Source organism: Salmo salar, chromosome 03, assembly GCF_965601325.2.
Source record: "Salmo salar chromosome 03, fSalSal1, whole genome shotgun sequence".
Lineage (NCBI taxonomy): Eukaryota > Metazoa > Chordata > Actinopteri > Salmoniformes > Salmonidae > Salmo > Salmo salar.
The window spans coordinates 92,271,988-92,294,434 of record NC_138293.1 but is presented as its reverse complement, the minus strand read 5'-3'; the positions used below and the strand labels follow the sequence as shown (position 1 = coordinate 92,294,434).

General features: G+C 46.2%; 1 protein-coding gene across 1 annotated transcript in view; it reads left to right on the top strand.

The window, feature by feature from the left end:
• The window catches only part of LOC106606385 (elongation factor Tu, mitochondrial), a 54,738-nt gene extending 32,422 nt beyond the window's left edge, over nt 1-22,316 (top strand). Inside the window, exons 8-10 of the mRNA XM_045715714.2 lie at nt 19,959-20,110; nt 21,645-21,764; nt 21,912-22,316. Coding sequence (XP_045571670.1) covers nt 19,959-20,110; nt 21,645-21,764; nt 21,912-22,082 — 443 coding nt within the window. The 3' untranslated portion in view covers nt 22,083-22,316. The remainder of the gene's footprint in view (nt 1-19,958; nt 20,111-21,644; nt 21,765-21,911) is intronic.
• The last annotated feature ends 131 nt before the right edge of the window (nt 22,317-22,447 follow it).

Sequence of the window (22,447 nt, the reverse complement as noted above, 5' to 3'; positions counted from 1 at the left end):
CTAGTCCTAACCCCTAGTGCAGTATACTGACTTAACTAGCCCTAACCCCTAGTGCAGTGTAGTGACAGAACTAGCCCTAACCTGTAGTGCAGTGTAGTGACAGAACTAGCCCTAACCTCTAGTGCAGTGTAGTGACAGAACTAGCCCTAACCCCTAGTACAGTGTAGTGACAGAACTAGTCCTAACCTCTAGTACAGTGTAGTGACAGAACTAGTCCTAACCTCTAGTACAGAGTACTGACAGAACTAGCCCTAACCCCTAGTACAGTGTAGTGACAGAACTCGCCCTAACCCCTAGTACAGAGTGGTGACAGAACTATCCCTAGTACAGTGTAGTGAAATAACTAGCCATAACCCCTAGTACAGAGTAGTGACAGAACTAGCCCTATCCCCTAGTGCAGTATAGTGACAGAACTAGCCCTAAACCCTAGTGCAGTGTAGTGACAGAACTAGTCCTAACCCCTAGTACAGAGTGGTGACAGAACTATCCCTAGTACAATGTAGTGACAGAACTAGCCCTAACCTCTAGTACAGAGTGGTGATAGAACTATCCCTAGTACAGTGTAGTGACAGAACTATCCCTAGTACAGTGTAGTGACAGAACTAGCCCTAACCCCTAGTACAGAGTGATGACAGAACTATCCCTAGTACAGTGTAGTGAAATAACTAGTCCTAACCCCTAGTACAGTATAGTGACAGAACTAGCCCTAACCCCTAGTACAGAGTGGTGACAGAACTAGCCCTAACCTCTAGTACAGAGTGGTGACAGAACTATCCCTAGTACAGTGTAGTGAAAGAACTAGCCCTAATCTCTAGTGCAGTGTAGTGACAGAACTAGCCCTAACCCCTAGTACAGTGTAGTGAAAGAACTAGCCCTAACCCCTAGTGCAGTATACTGACAGAACTAGCCCTAACCCCTAGTACAGAGTGGTGACAGAACTAGCCCTAACCTCTAGTAAAGAGTGGTGACAGAACTATCCCTAGTACAGTGTAGTGAAAGAACTAGCCCTAATCCCTAGTGCAGTGTAGTGACAGAACTAGCCCTAACCCCTAGTGCAGTGTAGTGACAGAACTAGCCCTAACCCCTAGTGCAGTATACTGACAGAACTAGCCCTAACACCTAGTACAGTGTAGTGACAGAACTATCCCTAGTACAGTATAGTGACAGAACTAGTCCTAACCCCTAGTACAGAATACTGACAGAACTAGTCCTAACCGCTAGTACAGAGTGGTGACAGAACTAGTCCTAACCTCTAGTACAGAGTGGTGACAGAACTAGTCCTAACCTCTAGTACAGAGTGGTGACAGGACTATCCCTAGTACAGTGTAGTGACAGAACTAGCCCTAACCCCTAGTACAGTGTAGTGACAGAACTATCCCTAGTACAGAATACTGACAGAACTAGTCCTAACCGCTAGTACAGAATACTGACAGAACTAGTCCTAACCGCTAGTACAGAGTGGTGACAGAACTAGTCCTAACCTCTAGTACAGAGTGGTGACAGAACTAGTCCTAACCTCTAGTAGAGTGGTGACAGAACTAGTCCTAACCTCTAGTACAGAGTGGTGACAGAACTAGTCCTAACCTCTAGTACAGAGTGGTGACAGAACTAGTCCTAACCCCTAGTACACTATACTGACAGAACTAGCCCTAACCCCTAATACAGTGTAGTGACAGAACTAGCACTAACCTCTAGTACAGTATACTGACAGAACTAGCCCTAACCCCTAGTGCAGTGTATTGACAGAACTAGCCCTAACCCCTAGTACAGAGTGGTGACAGAACTAGTCCTAACCTCTAGTACAGAGTGGTGACAGAACTAGTCCTAACCCCTAGTGTTGTGACAGAACTAGTCCTAACCCCTAGTACAGAGTGGTGACAGACCTATCCCTAGTACAGTGTAGTGACAGAACTAGCCCTAACCACTAGTACAGAGTGGTGATAGAACTATCCCTAGTACAGTGTAGTGACAGAACTAGCCCTAACCCCTAGTACAGTGTAGTGACAGAACTAGCCCTAACCTCTAGTGTAGTGACAGAACTAGCCCTAACCCCTAGAGCAGTGTAGTGACAGAACTAGCCCTAACCCCTAGTACAGAGTGGTGACAGAACTAGCCCTAACCTCTAGTACAGTGTACGGACAGAACTAGTCCTAACCCCTAGTACAGAGTGGCGACAGAACTAGTCCTAACCCCTAGAACAGAGTGATGACAGAACTAGCCCTAACCCCTAGAACAGAGTGATGACAGAACTAGCCCTAACCCCTAGAACATAGTGGTGACAGAACTAGCCCCAACCCCTAGTACAGTGTGGTGACAGAACTAGCCCTAACCCCTAGTACAGAGTGGTGACAGGACTATCCCTAGTACAGTGTAGTGACAGAACTAGCCCTAACCCCTAGTACAGAGTGGTGACAGAACTATCCCTAACCCCTAGTGCAGTATACTGACAGAACTAGCCCTAACCCCTAGTACAGTGTAGTGAAAGAACTAGTCCTAACCCCAAGTGCAGTGTAGTGACAGAACTAGCCCTAACCCCTAGTGCAGTATACTGACAGAACTAGCCCTAACCCCTAGTACAGTGTAGTGAAAGAACTAGCCCTAACCTCTAGTGCAGTGTATTGACAGAACTAGCTCTAACCCCTTGTACAGAGTGGTGACAGAACTAGTCCTAACCTCTAGTACAGAGTGGTGACAGAACTAGTCCTAACCTCTAGTACAGAGTGGTGACAGAACTAGTCCTAACCCCTAGTGCAGTATACTGACAGAACTAGCCCTAACCCCTAGTACAGAGTGGTGACAGAACTATCCCTAGTACAGTGTAGTGAAATAACTAGCCCTAACCCCTAGTACAGAGTAGTGACAGAACTAGCCCTAATCCCTAGTGCAGAGTAGTGACAGAACTAGCCCTAATCCCTAGTGCAGTGTAGTGACAGAACTAGCCCTAACCCCTAGTGCAGTGTAGTGACAGAACTAGCCCTAACCCCTAGTGCAGTATACTGACAGAACTAGCCCTAACCCCTAGTACAGTGTAGTGACAGAACTATCCCTAGTACAGTATAGTGACAGAACTAGCCCTAACCCCTAGTACAGAATACTGACAGAACTAGTCCTAACCTCTAGTACAGAGTGGTGACAGAACTAGTCCTAACCTCTAGTACAGAGTGGTGACAGAACTAGTCCTAACCTCTAGTACAGAGTGGTGACAGAACTAGTCCTAACCCCTAGTACACTATACTGACAGAACTAGCCCTAACCCCTAATACAGTGTAGTGACAGAACTAGCCCTAACCTCTAGTACAGTATACTGACAGAACTAGTCCTAACCCCTAGTGCAGTATACTGACTTAACTAGCCCTAACCCCTAGTGCAGTGTAGTGACAGAACTAGCCCTAACCTCTAGTGCAGTGTAGTGACAGAACTAGCCCTAACCTCTAGTGCAGTGTAGTGACAGAACTAGCCCTAACCCCTAGTACAGTGTAGTGACAGAACTAGTCCTAACCTCTAGTACAGTGTAGTGACAGAACTAGTCCTAACCTCTAGTACTGACAGAACTAGCCCTAACCCCTAGTACAGTGTAGTGACAGAACTAGCCCTAACCCCTAGTACAGAGTGGTGACAGAACTATCCCTAGTACAGTGTAGTGAAATAACTAGCCGTAACCCCTAGTACAGAGTAGTGACAGAACTAGCCCTATCCCCTAGTGCAGTATAGTGACAGAACTAGCCCTAACCCCTAGTGCAGTGTAGTGACAGAACTAGTCCTAACCCCTAGTACAGTGTAGTGACAGAACTAGCCCTAACCTCTAGTACAGAGTGGTGATAGAACTATCCCTAGTACAGTGTAGTGACAGAACTAGCCCTAACCCCTAGTACAGAGTGATGACAGAACTATCCCTATTACAGTGTAGTGAAATAACTAGTCCTAACCCCTAGTACAGTATAGTGACAGAACTAGCCCTAACCCCTAATAGTGTAGTGACAGAACTAGCCCTAACCTCTAGTACAGTATACTGACAGAACTAGTCCTAACCCCTAGTGCAGTATACTTACTTAACTAGCCCTAACCCCTAGTGCAGTGTAGTGACAGAACTAGCCCTAACCTCTAGTGCAGTGTAGTGACAGAACTAGCCCTAACCTCTAGTGCAGTGTAGTGACAGAACTAGCCCTAACCCCTAGTACAGTGTAGTGACAGAACTAGTCCTAACCTCTAGTACAGTGTAGTGACAGAACTAGTCCTAACCTCTAGTACAGAGTACTGACAGAACTAGCCCTAACCCCTAGTACAGTGTAGTGACAGAACTCGCCCTAACCCCTAGTACAGAGTGGTGACAGAACTATCCCTAGTACAGTGTAGTGAAATAACTAGCCATAACCCCTAGTACAGAGTAGTGACAGAACTAGCCCTATCCCCTAGTGCAGTATAGTGACAGAACTAGCCCTAAACCCTAGTGCAGTGTAGTGACAGAACTAGTCCTAACCCCTAGTACAGAGTGGTGACAGAACTATCCCTAGTACAATGTAGTGACAGAACTAGCCCTAACCTCTAGTACAGAGTGGTGATAGAACTATCCCTAGTACAGTGTAGTGACAGAACTATCCCTAGTACAGTGTAGTGACAGAACTAGCCCTAACCCCTAGTACAGAGTGATGACAGAACTATCCCTAGTACATTGTAGTGACAGAACTAGCCCTAACCCCTAGTACAGTGTAGTGAAAGAACTAGCCCTAACCCCTAGTGCAGTATACTGACAGAACTAGCCCTAACCCCTAGTAAAGAGTGGTGACAGAACTATCCCTAGTACAGTGTAGTGAAAGAACTAGCCCTAATCCCTAGTGCAGTGTAGTGACAGAACTAGCCCTAACCCCTAGTGCAGTATACTGACAGAACTAGCCCTAACCCCTAGTACAGTGTAGTGACAGAACTATCCCTAGTACAGTATAGTGACAGAACTAGCCCTAACCCCTAGTACAGAATACTGACAGAACTAGTCCTAACCGCTAGTACAGAGTGGTGAGAGAACTAGTCCTAACCTCTAGTACAGAGTGGTGACAGAACTAGTCCTAACCCCTAGTACACTATACTGACAGAACTAGCCCTAACCTCTAGTACAGTATACTGACAGAACTAGTCCTAACCCCTAGTGCAGTATACTGACTTAACTAGCCCTAACCCCTAGTGCAGTGTAGTGACAGAACTAGCCCTAACCTCTAGTGCAGTGTAGTGACAGAACTAGCCCTAACCTCTAGTGCAGTCTAGTGACAGAACTAGCCCTAACCCCTAGTACAGTGTAGTGACAGAACTAGTCCTAACCTCTAGTACAGTGTAGTGACAGAACTAGTCCTAACCTCTAGTACTGACAGAACTAGCCCTAACCCCTAGTACAGTGTAGTGACAGAACTAGCCCTAACCCCTAGTACAGAGTGGTGACAGAACTATCCCTAGTACAGTGTAGTGAAATAACTAGCCATAACCCCTAGTACAGAGTAGTGACAGAACTAGCCCTATCCCCTAGTGCAGTATAGTGACAGAACTAGCCCTAATCCCTAGTGCAGTGTAGTGACAGAACTAGTCCTAACCCCTAGTACAGAGTGGTGACAGAACTATCCCTAGTACAGTGTAGTGACAGAACTATCCCTAGTACAGTGTAGTGACAGAACTAGCCCTAACCCCTAGTAAAGAGTGATGACAGAACTATCCCTAGTACAGTGTAGTGAAATAACTAGTCCTAACCCCTAGTACAGTATAGTGACAGAACTAGCCCTAACCCCAAGTACAGAGTGGTGACAGAACTAGCCCTAACCCCTAGTGCAGTATACTGACAGAACTAGCCCTAACCCCTAGTACAGTGTAGTGAAAGAACTAGTCCTAACCCCTAGTGCAGTGTAGTGACAGAACTAGCCCTAACCCCTAGTGCAGTATACTGACAGAACTAGCCCTAACCCCTAGTACAGTGTAGTGAAAGAACTAGCCCTAACCCCTAGTGCAGTGTAGTGACAGAACTAGCCCTAACCCCTAGTACAGAGTGGTGACAGAACTATCCCTAGTACAGTATAGTGACAGAACTAGTCCTAACCCCTAGTGCATTGTATTGACAGAACTAGCCCTAACCCCTAGTACAGAGTGGTGACAGAACTAGTCCTAACCCCTAGTGCAGAGTGGTGACAGAACTATCCCTAGTACAGTGTAGTGACAGAACTATCCCTAACCCCTAGTACAGAGTGATGACAGAACTATCCCTAGTACAGTGTAGTGAAATAACTAGTCCTAACCCCTAGTACAGTATAGTGACAGAACTAGCCCTAACCCCTAGTACAGAGTGGTGACAGAACTAGCCCTAACCTCTAGTAAAGAGTGGTGACAGAACTATCCCTAGTACAGTGTAGTGAAAGAACTAGCCCTAATCCCTAGTGCAGTGTAGTGACAGAACTAGCCCTAACCCCTAGTGCAGTATACTGACAGAACTAGCCCTAACCCCTAGTACAGTGTAGTGACAGAACTATCCCTAGTACAGTATAGTGACAGAACTAGCCCTAACCCCTAGTACAGAATACTGACAGAACTAGTCCTAACCGCTAGTACAGAGTGGTGACAGAACTAGTCCTAACCTCTAGTACAGAGTGGTGACAGAACTAGTCCTAACCTCTAGTACAGAGTGGTGACAGAACTAGTCCTAACCTCTAGTACAGAGTGGTGACAGAACTAGTCCTAACCCCTAGTACACTATACTGACAGAACTAGCCCTAACCCCTAATACAGTGTAGTGACAGAACTAGCCCTAACCTCTAGTACAGTATACTGACAGAACTAGTCCTAACCCCTAGTGCAGTATACTGACTTAACTAGCCCTAACCCCTAGTGCAGTGTAGTGACAGAACTAGCCCTAACCTCTAGTGCAGTGTAGTGACAGAACTAGCCCTAACCCCTAGTGCAGTGTAGTGACAGAACTAGCCCTAACCCCTAGTACAGTGTAGTGACAGAACTAGTCCTAACCTCTAGTACAGTGTAGTGACAGAACTAGCCCTAACCCCTAGTACAGTGTAGTGACAGAACTAGCCCTAACCCCTAGTACAGAGTGGTGACAGAACTATCCCTAGTACAGTGTAGTGAAATAACTAGCCATAACCCCTAGTACAGAGTAGTGACAGAACTAGCCCTATCCCCTAGTGCAGTATAGTGACAGAACTAGCCCTAACCCCTAGTGCAGTGTAGTGACAGAACTAGCCCTAACCTCTAGTACAGAGTGGTGATAGAACTATCCCTAGTACAGTGTAGTGACAGAACTATCCCTAGTACAGTGTAGTGACAGAACTAGCCCTAACCCCTAGTACAGAGTGATGACAGAACTATCCCTAGTACAGTGTAGTGAAAGAACTAGCCCTAATCTCTAGTGCAGTGTAGTGACAGAACTAGCCCTAACCCCTAGTACAGTGTAGTGAAAGAACTAGCCCTAACCCCTAGTGCAGTATACTGACAGAACTAGCCCTATCCCCTAGTGCAGTATAGTGACAGAACTAGCCCTAAACCCTAGTGCAGTGTAGTGACAGAACTAGTCCTAACCCCTAGTACAGAGTGGTGACAGAACTATCCCTAGTACAATGTAGTGACAGAACTAGCCCTAACCTCTAGTACAGAGTGATGACAGAACTATCCCTAGTACAGTGTAGTGAAATAACTAGTCCTAACCCCTAGTACAGTATAGTGACAGAACTAGCCCTAACCCCTAGTACAGAGTGGTGACAGAACTAGCCCTAACCTCTAGTAAAGAGTGGTGACAGAACTATCCCTAGTACAGTGTAGTGAAAGAACTAGCCCTAATCCCTAGTACAGTATAGTGACAGAACTAGCCCTAACCTCTAGTACAGAATACTGACAGAACTAGTCCTAACCGCTAGTACAGAGTGGTGACAGAACTAGTCCTAACCTCTAGTACAGAGTGGTGACAGAACTAGTCCTAACCTCTAGTACAGAGTGGTGACAGAACTAGTCCTAACCTCTAGTACAGAGTGGTGACAGAACTAGTCCTAACCCCTAGTACACTATACTGACAGAACTAGCCCTAACCCCTAATACAGTGTAGTGACAGAACTAGCCCTAACCTCTAGTACAGTATACTGACAGAACTAGTCCTAACCCCTAGTGCAGTATACTGACTTAACTAGCCCTAACCCCTAGTGCAGTGTAGTGACAGAACTAGCCCTAACCTCTAGTGCAGTGTAGTGACAGAACTAGCCCTAACCTCTAGTGCAGTGTAGTGACAGAACTAGCCCTAACCCCTAGTACAGTGTAGTGACAGAACTAGTCCTAACCTCTAGTACAGCGTACTGACAGAACTAGCCCTAACCCCTAGTACAGTGTAGTGACAGAACTAGCCCTAACCCCTAGTACAGAGTGGTGACAGAACTATCCCTAGTACAGTGTAGTGAAATAACTAGCCATAACCCCTAGTACAGAGTAGTGACAGAACTAGCCCTATCCCCTAGTGCAGTATAGTGACAGAACTAGCCCTAACCCCTAGTGCAGTGTAGTGACAGAACTAGCCCTAACCTCTAGTACAGAGTGGTGATAGAACTATCCCTAGTACAGTGTAGTGACAGAACTATCCCTAGTACAGTGTAGTGACAGAACTAGCCCTAACCCCTAGTACAGAGTGATGACAGAACTATCCCTAGTACAGTGTAGTGAAATAACTAGTCCTAACCCCTAGTACAGTATAGTGACAGAACTAGCCCTAACCCCTAGTACAGAGTGGTGACAGAACTAGCCCTAACCTCTAGTACAGAGTGGTGACAGAACTATCCCTAGTACAGTGTAGTGACAGAACTAGCCCTAACCCCTAGTACAGTGTAGTGAAAGAACTAGCCCTAACCCCTAGTGCAGTATACTGACAGAACTAGCCCTATCCCCTAGTGCAGTATAGTGACAGAACTAGCCCTAAACCCTAGTGCAGTGTAGTGACAGAACTAGTCCTAACCCCTAGTACAGAGTGGTGACAGAACTATCCCTAGTACAATGTAGTGACAGAACTAGCCCTAACCTCTAGTACAGAGTGGTGATAGAACTATCCCTAGTACAGTGTAGTGACAGAACTATCCCTAGTACAGTGTAGTGACAGAACTAGCCCTAACCCCTAGTACAGAGTGATGACAGAACTATCCCTAGTACATTGTAGTGAAATAACTAGTCCTAACCCCTAGTACAGTATAGTGACAGAACTAGCCCTAACCTCTAGTACAGAGTGGTGATAGAACTATCCCTAGTACAGTATAGTGACAGAACTAGCCCTAACCCCTAGTGCAGAGTGGTGACAGAACTATCCCTAGTACAGTGTAGTGACAGAACTATCCCTAGTACAGTGTAGTGACAGAACTAGCCCTAACCCCTAGTACAGAGTGGTGACAGAACTATCCCTAGTACAGTGTAGTGAAATAACTAGCCATAACCCCTAGTACAGAGTAGTGACAGAACTAGCCCTATCCCCTAGTGCAGTATAGTGACAGAACTAGCCCTATCCCCTAGTGCAGTATAGTGACAGAACTAGCCCTAATCCCTAGTGCAGTGTAGTGACAGAACTAGTCCTAACCCCTAGTACAGAGTGGTGACAGAACTATCCCTAGTACAGTGTAGTGACAGAACTATCCCTAGTACAGTGTAGTGACAGAACTAGCCCTAACCCCTAGTAAAGAGTGATGACAGAACTATCCCTAGTACAGTGTAGTGAAATAACTAGTCCTAACCCCTAGTACAGTATAGTGACAGAACTAGCCCTAACCCCAAGTACAGAGTGGTGACAGAACTAGCCCTAACCCCTAGTGCAGTATACTGACAGAACTAGCCCTAACCCCTAGTACAGTGTAGTGAAAGAACTAGTCCTAACCCCTAGTGCAGTGTAGTGACAGAACTAGCCCTAACCCCTAGTGCAGTATACTGACAGAACTAGCCCTAACCCCTAGTACAGTGTAGTGAAAGAACTAGCCCTAACCCCTAGTGCAGTGTAGTGACAGAACTAGCCCTAACCCCTAGTACAGAGTGGTGACAGAACTATCCCTAGTACAGTATAGTGACAGAACTAGTCCTAACCCCTAGTGCAGTGTAGTGACAGAACTAGCCCTAACCCCTAGTGCAGTGTATTGACAGAACTAGCCCTAACCCCTAGTACAGAGTGGTGACAGAACTAGTCCTAACCCCTAGTGCAGAGTGGTGACAGAACTATCCCTAGTACAGTGTAGTGACAGAACTATCCCTAACCCCTAGTACAGAGTGATGACAGAACTATCCCTAGTACAGTGTAGTGAAAGAACTAGCCATAACCCCTAGTACAGAGTAGTGACAGAACTAGCCCTATCCCCTAGTGCAGTATAGTGACAGAACTAGCCCTAACCCCTAGTGCAGTGTAGTGACAGAACTAGTCCTAACCCCTAGTACAGAGTGGTGACAGAACTATCCCTAGTACAGTGTAGTGACAGAACTAGCCCTAACCTCTAGTACAGAGTGGTGATAGAACTATCCCTAGTACAGTGTAGTGACATAACTAGCCCTAACCCCTAGTACAGAGTGATGACAGAACTATCCCTAGTACAGTGTAGTGAAATAACTAGTCCTAACCCCTAGTACAGTATAGTGACAGAACTAGCCCTAACCCCTAGTACAGAGTGGTGACAGAACTATCCCTAGTACAGTGTAGTGAAAGAACTAGCCCTAATCTCTAGTGCAGTGTAGTGACAGAACTAGCCCTAACCCCTAGTACAGTGTAGTGAAAGAACTAGCCCTAACCCCTAGTGCAGTATACTGACAGAACTAGCCCTAACCCCTAGTACAGTGTAGTGACAGAACTATCCCTAGTACAGAATACTGACAGAACTAGTCCTAACCGCTAGTACAGAATACTGACAGAACTAGTCCTAACCGCTAGTACAGAGTGGTGACAGAACTAGTCCTAACCTCTAGTACAGAGTGGTGACAGAACTAGTCCTAACCTCTAGTACAGAGTGGTGACAGAACTAGTCCTAACCTCTAGTAGAGTGGTGACAGAACTAGTCCTAACCTCTAGTACAGAGTGGTGACAGAACTAGTCCTAACCTCTAGTACAGAGTGGTGACAGAACTAGTCCTAACCCCTAGTACACTATACTGACAGAACTAGCCCTAACCCCTAATACAGTATACTGACAAAACTAGCCCTAACCCCTAGTGCAGTGTATTGACAGAACTAGCCCTAACCCCTAGTACAGAGTGGTGACAGAACTAGTCCTAACCCCTAGTGTTGTGACAGAACTAGTCCTAACCCCTAGTACAGAGTGGTGACAGACCTATCCCTAGTACAGTGTAGTGACAGAACTAGCCCTAACCTCTAGTACAGAGTGGTGATAGAACTATCCCTAGTACAGTGTAGTGACAGAACTAGCCCTAACCCCTAGTACAGTGTAGTGACAGAACTAGCCCTAACCTCTAGTGTAGTGACAGAACTAGCCCTAACCCCTAGAGCAGTGTAGTGACAGAACTAGCCCTAACCCCTAGTACAGAGTGGTGACAGAACTAGCCCTAACCTCTAGTACAGTGTACGGACAGAACTAGTCCTAACCCCTAGTACAGAGTGGTGACAGAACTAGTCCTAACCCCTAGAACAGAGTGATGACAGAACTAGCCCTAACCCCTAGAACAGAGTGATGACAGAACTAGCCCTAACCCCTAGAACATAGTGGTGACAGAGCTAGCCCCAACCCCTAGTACAGTGTGGTGACAGAACTAGCCCTAACCCCTAGTACAGAGTGGTGACAGGACTATCCCTAGTACAGTGTAGTGACAGAACTAGCCCTAACCCCTAGTACAGAGTGATGACAGAACTGTCCCTAGTACAGTGTAGTGACGGAACTAGGGGTTAGGACTAGTATAGAGTGGTGACAGAACTATCCCTAGTACAGTGTAGTGAAATAACTAGCCCTAACCCCTAGTACAGTATAGTGACAGAACTAGCCCTAACCCCTAGTACAGAGTGGTGACAGAACTATCCCTAACCCCTAGTGCAGTATACTGACAGAACTAGCCCTAACCCCTAGTACAGTGTAGTGAAAGAACTAGTCCTAACCCCAAGTGCAGTGTAGTGACAGAACTAGCCCTAACCCCTAGTGCAGTATACTGACAGAACTAGCCCTAACCCCTAGTACAGTGTAGTGACAGAACTAGCCCTAACCCCTAGTGCAGTGTAGTGACAGAACTAGCCCTAACCTCTAGTACAGAGTGGTGACAGAACTATCCCTAGTACAGTATAGTGACAGAACTAGTCCTAACCCCTAGTGCAGTGTAGTGACAGAACTAGCCCTAACCTCTAGTACAGAGTGGTGATAGAACTATCCCTAGTACAGTGTAGTGACAGAACTAGCCCTAACCTCTAGTGCAGTGTATTGACAGAACTAGCCCTAACCCCTAGTACAGAGTGGTGACAGAACTAGTCCTAACCTCTAGTACAGAGTGGTGACAGAACTAGTCCTAACCTCTAGTACAGAGTGGTGACAGAACTAGTCCTAACCCCTAGTGCAGTATACTGACAGAACTAGCCCTAACCCCTAGTACAGAGTGGTGACAGAACTATCCCTAGTACAGTGTAGTGAAATAACTAGCCCTAACCCCTAGTACAGAGTAGTGACAGAACTAGCCCTATCCCCTAGTGCAGTATAGTGACAGAACTAGCCCTAACCCCTAGTGCAGTGCAGTGTAGTGACAGAACTAGTCCTAACCCCTAGTACAGAGTGGTGACAGAACTATCCCTAGTACAGTGTAGTCAGAACTAGCCCTAACCTCTAGTACAGAGTGGTGATAGAACTATCCCTAGTACAGTGTAGTGACAGAACTATCCCTAGTACAGTGTAGTGACAGAACTAGCCCTAACCCCTAGTACAGAGTGATGACAGAACTAGCCCTAACCTCTAGTACAGAGTGGTGACAGATCTAGTCCTAACCTCTAGTACAGAGTGGTGACAGAACTAGTCCTAACCTCTAGTACAGTGTAGTGACAGAACTAGTTTACCTCTAGTACAGAGTACTGACAGAACTAGCCCTAACCCCTAGTACAGTGTAGTGAAAGAACTAGCCCTAACCCCTAGTACAGAGTGGTGACAGAACTATCCCTAGTCCAGTGTAGTGACAGAACTAGCCCTATCCCCTAGTGCAGTATAGTGACAGAACTAGCCCTAACCCCTAGTACAGTGTAGTGACAGATCTAGCCCTAACCCCTAGTACAGAGTAGTGACAGAACTATCCCTAACCCCTAGTGCAGTGTAGTGACAGAACTAGTCCTAACCCCTAGTACAGAGTGGTGACAGAACTATCCCTAGTACAGTGTAGTGACAGAACTAGCCCTAATCTCTAGTGTAGTGACAGAACTAGCCCTAACCCCTAGTACAGACTTGTGACAGAACTAGCCCTAACCTCTAGTACAGAGTGGTGACAGATCTAGTCCTAACCCCTAGTACAGAGTGGTGACAGAACTAGTCCTAACCCCTAGTACACTATACTGACAGAACTAGTCCTAACCCCTAGTGCAGTATACTGACTTAACTAGCCCTAACCTCTAGTGCAGTGTAGTGACAGAACTAGCCCTAACCTCTAGTGCAGTGTAGTGACAGAACTAGTTCTAACCTCTAGTACAGTGTAGTGACAGAACTAGTTTACCTCTAGTACAGAGTACTGACAGAACTAGCCCTAACCCCTAGTACAGTGTAGTGACAGAACTAGCCCTAACCCCTAGTACAGAGTGGTGACAGAACTATCCCTAGTCCAGTGTAGTGAAATAACTAGCCCTAACCCCTAGTACAGAGTAGTGACAGAACTAGCCCTATCCCCTAGTGCAGTATAGTGACAGAACTAGCCCTAACCCCTAGTACAGTGTAGTGACAGATCTAGCCCTAACCCCTAGTACAGAGTAGTGATAGAACTATCCCTAGTACAGTGTAGTGACAGAACTATCCCTAGTACAGTGTAGTGACAGAACTAGCCCTAACCCCTAGTACAGAGTGATGACAGAACTATCCCTAGTACAGTGTAGTGAAATAACAAGTCCTTACCCCTAGTACAGTATAGTGACAGAACTAGCCCTAACCCCTAGTACAGAGTGGTGACAGAACTATCCCTAGTACAGTGTAGTGAAAGAACTAGCCCTAACCCCTAGTGCAGTATACTGACAGAACTAGCCCTAACCCCTAGTACAGTGTAGTGACAGAACTAGGGGTTAGGACTAGTACAGAGTGGTGACAGAACTATCCCTAGTACAGTGTAGTGAAATAACTAGTCCTAACCCCTAGTACAGTATAGTGACAGAACTAGCCCTAACCCCTAGTACAGAGTGGTGACAGAACTATCCCTAGTACAGTGTAGTGAAAGATCTAGCCCTAACCCCTAGTACAGTGTAGTGAAAGAACTAGCCCTAACCCCTAGTGCAGTATACTGACAGAACTAGCCCTAACCCCTAGTACAGTGTAGTGACAGAACTATCCCTAGTACAGTATAGTGACAGAACTAGTCCTAACCGCTAGTACAGAGTGGTGACAGAACTAGTCCTAACCTCTAGTACAGAGTGGTGACAGAACTAGTCCTAACCCCTAGTACAGTATACTGACAGAACTAGCCCTAACCCCTAATACAGTGTAGTGACAGAACTAGCCCTAACCTCTAGTACAGTATACTGACAGAACTAGTCCTAACCCCTAATACAGTGTAGTGACAGAACTAGCCCTAACCTCTAGTACAGTATACTGACAGAACTAGCCCTAACCCCTAATACAGTGTAGTGACAGAACTAGCCCTAACCTCTAGTACAGTATACTGACAGAACTAGTCCTAACCCCTAGTACAGTGTAGTGACAGAACTAGCCCTAACCCCTAGTGCAGTGTAGTGACAGAACTAGCCCCTAGTACAGAGTGGTGACAGAACTATCCCTAGTACAGTGTAGTGAAATAACTAGCCCTAACCCGTAGTACAGTATAGTGACAGAACTAGCCCTAACCCCTAGTACAGTGGTGACAGAACTAGCCCTAACCTCTAGTACAGAGTGGTGACAGAACTATCCCTAGTACAGTGTAGTGAAAGAACTAGCCCTAACCCCTAGTACAGTGTAGTGACAGATCTAGCCCTAACCCCTAGTACAGAGTAGTGACAGAACTAGCCCTAACCCCTAGTACAGAGTAGTGACAGAACTAGCCCTAACCCCTAGTACAGAGTAGTGACAGATCTAGCCCTAACCCCTAGTGCAGTATACTGACAGAACTAGCCCTAACCTCTAGTACAGTGTAGTGACAGAACTAGCCCTAACCCCTAGTACAGTGTAGTGAAAGAACTAGCCCTAACCCCTAGTGCAGTGTAGTGACAGAACTAGCCCTAACCCCTAGTGCATTGTAGTGACAGAACTAGCCCTAACCCCTAGTACAGAGTGGTGACAGAACTATCCCTAGTGCAGTATACTGACAGAACTAGTCCTAACCCCTAGTACATAGTGGTGACAGAACTAGTCCTAACCTCTAGTACAGAGTGGTGACAGAACTAGCCCTAACCCCTAGTGCAGTGTAGTGACAGAACTGGCCCTAACCCCTAGTACAGAGTGGTGACAGAACTATCCCTAGTACAGTGTAGTGACAGGACTAGTCCTAACCCCTAGTACAGTGTAGTGACAGAACTAGCCCTAACCCCTAGTACAGTGTAGTGACAGAACTGGCCCTAACCCCTAGTACAGAGTGGTGACAGAACTAGCCCTAACCCCTAGTACAGAGTGGTGACAGAACTATCCCTAGTACAGAGTGGTGACAGAACTATCCCAAACCCCTAGTACAGAGTGGTAACAGAACTAGCCCTAACTCCTAGTGCAGTATACTGACAGAACTAGTCCTAACCCCTAGTACAGTGTAGTGAAAACTATCCCTAACCCCTAGTGCAGTATACTGACAGAACTAGTCCTAACCCCTAGTGCAGTGTAGTGACAGAACTAGCCCTAACCTCTAGTACAGAGTGGTGATAGAACTATCCCTAGTACAGTGTAGTGACAGAACTAGCCCTAACCTCTAGTGCAGTGTATTGACAGAACTAGCCCTAACCCCTAGTACAGAGTGGTGACAGAACTAGTCCTAACCTCTAGTACAGAGTGGTGACAGAACTAGTCCTAACCTCTAGTACAGAGTGGTGACAGAACTAGTCCTAACCTCTAGTACAGAGTGGTGACAGAACTAGTCCTAACCTCTAGTACAGAGTGGTGACAGAACTAGTCCTAACCTCTAGTACAGAGTGGTGACAGAACTAGTCCTAACCTCTAGTACAGAGTGGTGACAGAACTAGTCCTAACCCCTAGTACACTATACTGACAGAACTAGCCCTAACCCCTAATACAGTGTAGTGACAGAACTAGCCCTAACCTCTAGTACAGTATACTGACAGAACTAGTCCTAACCCCTAGTGCAGTATACTGACAGAACTAGCCCTAACCCCTAGTACAGAGTGGTGACAGAACTATCCCTAGTACAGTGTAGTGAAATAACTAGCCCTAACCCCTAGTACAGAGTAGTGACAGAACTATCCCTATCCCCTAGTGCAGTATAGTGACAGAACTAGCCCTAACCCCTAGTGCAGTGCAGTGTAGTGACAGAACTAGTCCTAACCCCTAGTACAGAGTGGTGACAGAACTATCCCTAGTACAGTGTAGTCAGAACTAGCCCTAACCTCTAGTACAGAGTGGTGATAGAACTATCCCTAGTACAGTGTAGTGACAGAACTATCCCTAGTACAGTGTAGTGACAGAACTAGCCCTAACCCCTAGTACAGAGTGATGACAGAACTAGCCCTAACCTCTAGTACAGAGTGGTGACAGATCTAGTCCTAACCTCTAGTACAGAGTGGTGACAGAACTAGTCCTAACCTCTAGTACAGTGTAGTGACAGAACTAGTTTACCTCTAGTACAGAGTACTGACAGAACTAGCCCTAACCCCTAGTACAGTGTAGTGAAAGAACTAGCCCTAACCCCTAGTACAGAGTGGTGACAGAACTAGCCCTATCCCCTAGTGCAGTATAGTGACAGAACTAGCCCTAACCCCTAGTACAGTGTAGTGACAGATCTAGCCCTAACCCCTAGTGCAGTGTAGTGACAGAACTAGTCCTAACCCCTAGTACAGAGTGGTGACAGAACTATCCCTAGTACAGTGTAGTGACAGAACTAGCCCTAACCTCTAGTACAGAGTGGTGATAGAACTATCCCTAGTACAGTGTAGTGACAGAACTAGCCCTAACCCCTAGTACAGAGTGATGACAGAACTATCCCTAGTACAGTGTAGTGAAAGAACTAGCCCTAATCTCTAGTGTAGTGACAGAACTAGCCCTAACCCCTAGTACAGAGTGGTGACAGAACTAGCCCTAACCTCTAGTACAGAGTGGTGACAGATCTAGTCCTAACCTCTAGTACAGAGTGGTGACAGAACTAGTCCTAACCCCTAGTACACTATACTGACAGAACTAGTCCTAACCCCTAGTGCAGTATACTGACTTAACTAGCCCTAACCTCTAGTGCAGTGTAGTGACAGAACTAGCCCTAACCTCTAGTGCAGTATAGTGACAGAACTAGCCCTAACCCCTAGTACAGAGTGGTGACAGAACTATCCCTAGTCCAGTGTAGTGAAATAACTAGCCCTAACCCCTAGTACAGAGTAGTGACAGAACTAGCCCTATCCCCTAGTGCAGTATAGTGACAGAACTAGCCCTAACCCCTAGTACAGTGTAGTGACAGATCTAGCCCTAACCCCTAGTACAGAGTAGTGATAGAACTATCCCTAGTACAGTGTAGTGACAGAACTATCCCTAGTACAGTATAGTGACAGAACTAGCCCTAACCCCTAGTACAGAGTGGTGACAGAACTAGCCCTAACCTCTAGTACAGAGTGGTGACAGAACTATCCCTAGTACAGTGTAGTGAAAGAACTAGCCCTAACCCCTAGTGCAGTATACTGACAGAACTAGCCCTAACCCCTAGTACAGTGTAGTGACAGAACTATCCCTAGTACAGTATAGCGACAGAACTAGTCCTAACCGCTAGTACAGAGTGGTGACAGAACTAGTCCTAACCTCTAGTACAGAGTAGTGACAGAACTAGCCCTAACCTCTAGTACAGTATACTGACAGAACTAGTCCTAACCCCTAATACAGTGTAGTGACAGAACTAGCCCTAACCTCTAGTACAGTATACTGACAGAACTAGCCCTAACCCCTAATACAGTGTAGTGACAGAACTAGCCCTAACCTCTAGTACAGTATACTGACAGAACTAGTCCTAACCCCTAGTACAGTGTAGTGACAGAACTAGCCCTAACCCCTAGTGCAGTGTAGTGACAGAACTAGCCCCTAGTACAGAGTGGTGACAGAACTATCCCTAGTACAGTGTAGTGAAATAACTAGCCCTAACCCGTAGTACAGTATAGTGACAGAACTAGCCCTAACCCCTAGTACAGTGGTGACAGAACTAGTACAGAGTGGTGACAGAACTATCCCTAGTACAGTGTAGTGAAAGAACTAGCCCTAACCCCTAGTACAGTGTAGTGACAGATCTAGCCCTAACCCCTAGTGCAGTATAGTGACAAAACTAGCCCTAACCCCTAGTACAGTGTAGTGACAGATCTAGCCCTAACCCCTAGTACAGAGTAGTGACAGAACTAGCCCTAACCCCTAGTACAGAGTAGTGACAGAACTAGCCCTAACCCCTAGTACAGAGTAGTGACAGATCTAGCCCTAACCCCTAGTGCAGTATACTGACAGAACTAGCCCTAACCTCTAGTACAGTGTAGTGACAGAACTAGCCCTAACCCCTAGTACAGTGTAGTGAAAGAACTAGCCCTAACCCCTAGTGCAGTGTAGTGACAGAACTAGCCCTAACCCCTAGTGCATTGTAGTGACAGAACTAGCCCTAACCCCTAGTACAGAGTGGTGACAGAACTATCCCTAGTGCAGTATACTGACAGAACTAGTCCTAACCCCTAGTACAGTGTAGTGACAGAACTAGCCCTAACCCCTAGTACAGTGTAGTGACAGAACTGGCCCTAACCCCTAGTACAGAGTGGTGACAGAACTAGCCCTAACCCCTAGTACAGAGTGGTGACAGAACTAGCCCTAACTCCTAGTGCAGTATACTGACAGAACTAGTCCTAACCCCTAGTACAGTGTAGTGAAAACTATCCCTAACCCCTAGTGCAGTATACTGACAGAACTAGTCCTAACCCCTAGTACAGAGTGGTGACAGAACTAGTCCTAACCTCTAGTACAGAGTGGTGACAGAACTAGTCCTAACCCCTAGTACAGTATACTGACAGATCTAGCCCTAACCCCTAATACAGTATACTGACAGATCTAGCCCTAACCTCTAGTACAGTGTAGTGACAGAACTAGCCCTAACCCCTAATACAGTGTAGTGACAGAACTAGCCCTAACCCCTAATACAGTGTAGTGACAGAACTAGTCCTAACCTCTAGTGTAGTGACAGATCTAGCCCTAACCCCTAGTACAGTGTAGTGACAGAACTAGCCCTAACCCCTTGTACAGTGTAGTGACAGAACTAGCCCTAACCCCTAGTACAGTGTAGTGACAGAACTAGCCCTAACCCCTAGTACAGTGTAGTGACAGAACTAGCCCTAACCCCTGTACAGAGTGGTGACAGAACTAGCCCTAACCCCTAGTACAGTGTAGTGACAGAACTAGCCCTAACCCCTAGTACAGTGTAGTGACAGAACTAGCTCTAACACCAAGTTACAACTACAACAGTTTCTCCACTGCACTTCTTGCACCAATTACCCACTAATAAGACTACTGGACAGAGTTACCCAAAATATCCCTCTGGTAACCCCTCAACTCCATCCAAAACCTCCAAACACATCAACATTCTGAGTCTAATTGTTCTCCTTTCACCCTCTCTTTTGTTCCCTCGCTCCCCCGCTCTCCTCCCCAGGCATTGAGATGTTCCATCAGTCTCTGGACAGAGCGGAGGCAGGAGATAACCTGGGGGCTCTGGTCCGAGGGCTGAAGAGGGAGGACATTAGGAGAGGGATGGTGATGAGCAAACCAGGCTCCATCCAGCCTCACCAGAAAGTCCAGGCCCAGGTCAGTATCATGTCATAAGGTCCAGGTCTGTGTGTCATATCATAAATAAGGCCCAGGCCTGTATCACGTCGTAAATAAAGTCCAGGCCTGTGTATCACGTCGTAAATAAAGTCCAGGCCTGTGTATCACGTCGTAAATAAAGTCCAGGCCTGTGTATCACGTCGTAAATAAAGTCCAGGCCTGTGTATCACGTCGTAAATAAAGTCCAGGCCTGTGTATCACGTCGTAAATAAAGTCCAGGCCTGTGTATCACGTCGTAAATAAAGTCCAGGCCTGTGTATCACGTCGTAAATAAAGTCCAGGCCTGTGTATCACGTCGTAAATAAAGTCCAGGCCTGTGTATCACGTCGTAAATAAAGTCCAGGCCTGTGTATCACGTCGTAAATAAAGTCCAGGCCTGTGTATCACGTCGTAAATAAAGTCCAGGCCTGTGTATCACGTCGTAAATAAAGCCCAGGCCTGTGTATCACGTCGTAAATAAAGCCCAGGCCTGTGTATCACGTCGTAAATAAAGCCCAGGCCTGTCTATCACGTCGTAAATAAAGCCCAGGCCTGTGTATCACGTCGTAAATAAAGCCCAGGCCTGTGTATCACGTCGTAAATAAAGCCCAGGCCTGTGTATCACGTCGTAAATAAAGCCCAGGCCTGTGTATCACGTCGTAAATAAAGCCCAGGCCTGTGTATCACGTCGTAAATAAAGTCCAGGCCTGTGTATCACGTCGTAAATAAAGTCCAGGCCTGTGTATCACGTCGTAAATAAAGTCCAGGCCTGTGTATCACGTCGTAAATAAAGTCCAGGCCTGTGTATCACGTCGTAAATAAAGTCCAGGCCTGTGTATCACGTCGTAAATAAAGTCCAGGCCTGTGTATCACGTCGTAAATAAAGTCCAGGCCTGTGTATCACGTCGTAAATAAAGTCCAGGCCTGTGTATCACGTCGTAAATAAAGTCCAGGCCTGTGTATCACGTCGTAAATAAAGTCCAGGCCTGTGTATCACGTCGTAAATAAAGTCCAGGCCTGTGTATCACGTCGTAAATAAAGTCCAGGCCTGTGTATCACGTCGTAAATAAAGTCCAGGCCTGTGTATCACGTCGTAAATAAAGTCCAGGCCTGTGTATCACGTCGTAAATAAAGCCCAGGCCTGTCTATCACGTCGTAAATAAAGTCCAGGCCTGTGTATCACGTCGTAAATAAAGTCCAGGCCTGTATCTTCAGCTAGCAGTGCTAGAGGAACTGTTGGTGTACGGTATGCGTAGTGATGTAGTCTAGTACTACCAGTAATACTGTCTTCTGAAATAATTTGCTTCTATTCAGCGGTTTAAATTTGACTTTAACTCTTTGGAAAAGTTTGTAAAACGCATGTCTGTCCACAACTATTGTATTATTTGTGGCCCATGTCTGTCTGTATACAGCTGTGGTATATTTGGTAATTATTTATGTACTAGTGAATTGTTCTAGTAGTCCAAGGTTAGGATATGTGTTCTTTAATTGGAATTAATGTATAATCTGTCATTAAAACATCTCTTCATCCCAGGTCTATGTTCTGAGTAAGGAGGAGGGGGGCAGACACAAGCCCTTTGTCAGTAACTTCATGCCAGTCATGTTCTCACTCACCTGGGACATGGCATGCAGGGTCTCCCTGGCAGGAGACAAGGTATGTGTCCATCTGTCACCTTTGGAAATGGTCAATCTTTTTCCCTGATGTGATTTGTGTATTCTAAAATAAAGTGTTCACCATAGTCCAGGGCTATGCTTTAACTTCTTTGAGGAAAGACTGACCCTCTTCTCCTCTCTCTAACAGGACATGGTGATGCCAGGTGAAGACACATCTCTGACCCTCACGCTGCGCCAGCCTATGATTCTGGAGAAAGGTCAACGGTTCACTCTCAGAGATGGCAACAAAACTATTGGCACCGGCCTGGTTACTGACATACTGACCACCACAGAGGAAGACCAACACAACTGGGGCTGAGGAGAGAGGAGGAGGAGAGATGGGAGGGGGACTAATGGTGGGGAAGGAAGTATCTAGCTGTCCAATATATCGGTCTTTAGACACACTCTGCAGTAAGGAGCTGCTGAGACTACATGTCTCTCTGCTTTACTGACCAACCAGAAGACCCACAATGAGATGTTCAGAGTTGTCTTTCTGTGAAAAGGCCAGACTGTCATTGTTCGCTTGTGTAATAAAATGTATTTAATAGTGAAACATCCTGCCTGTTTTCACATCTACTTCATTGTTTGGTGACTGTATAATAAAGATTTTCTAGGTTCTTTAGTCAGGTTTGGGCAGCAATAGTCACCTAACCTAGCTGCTTCATCATATACCATTTAGAAACG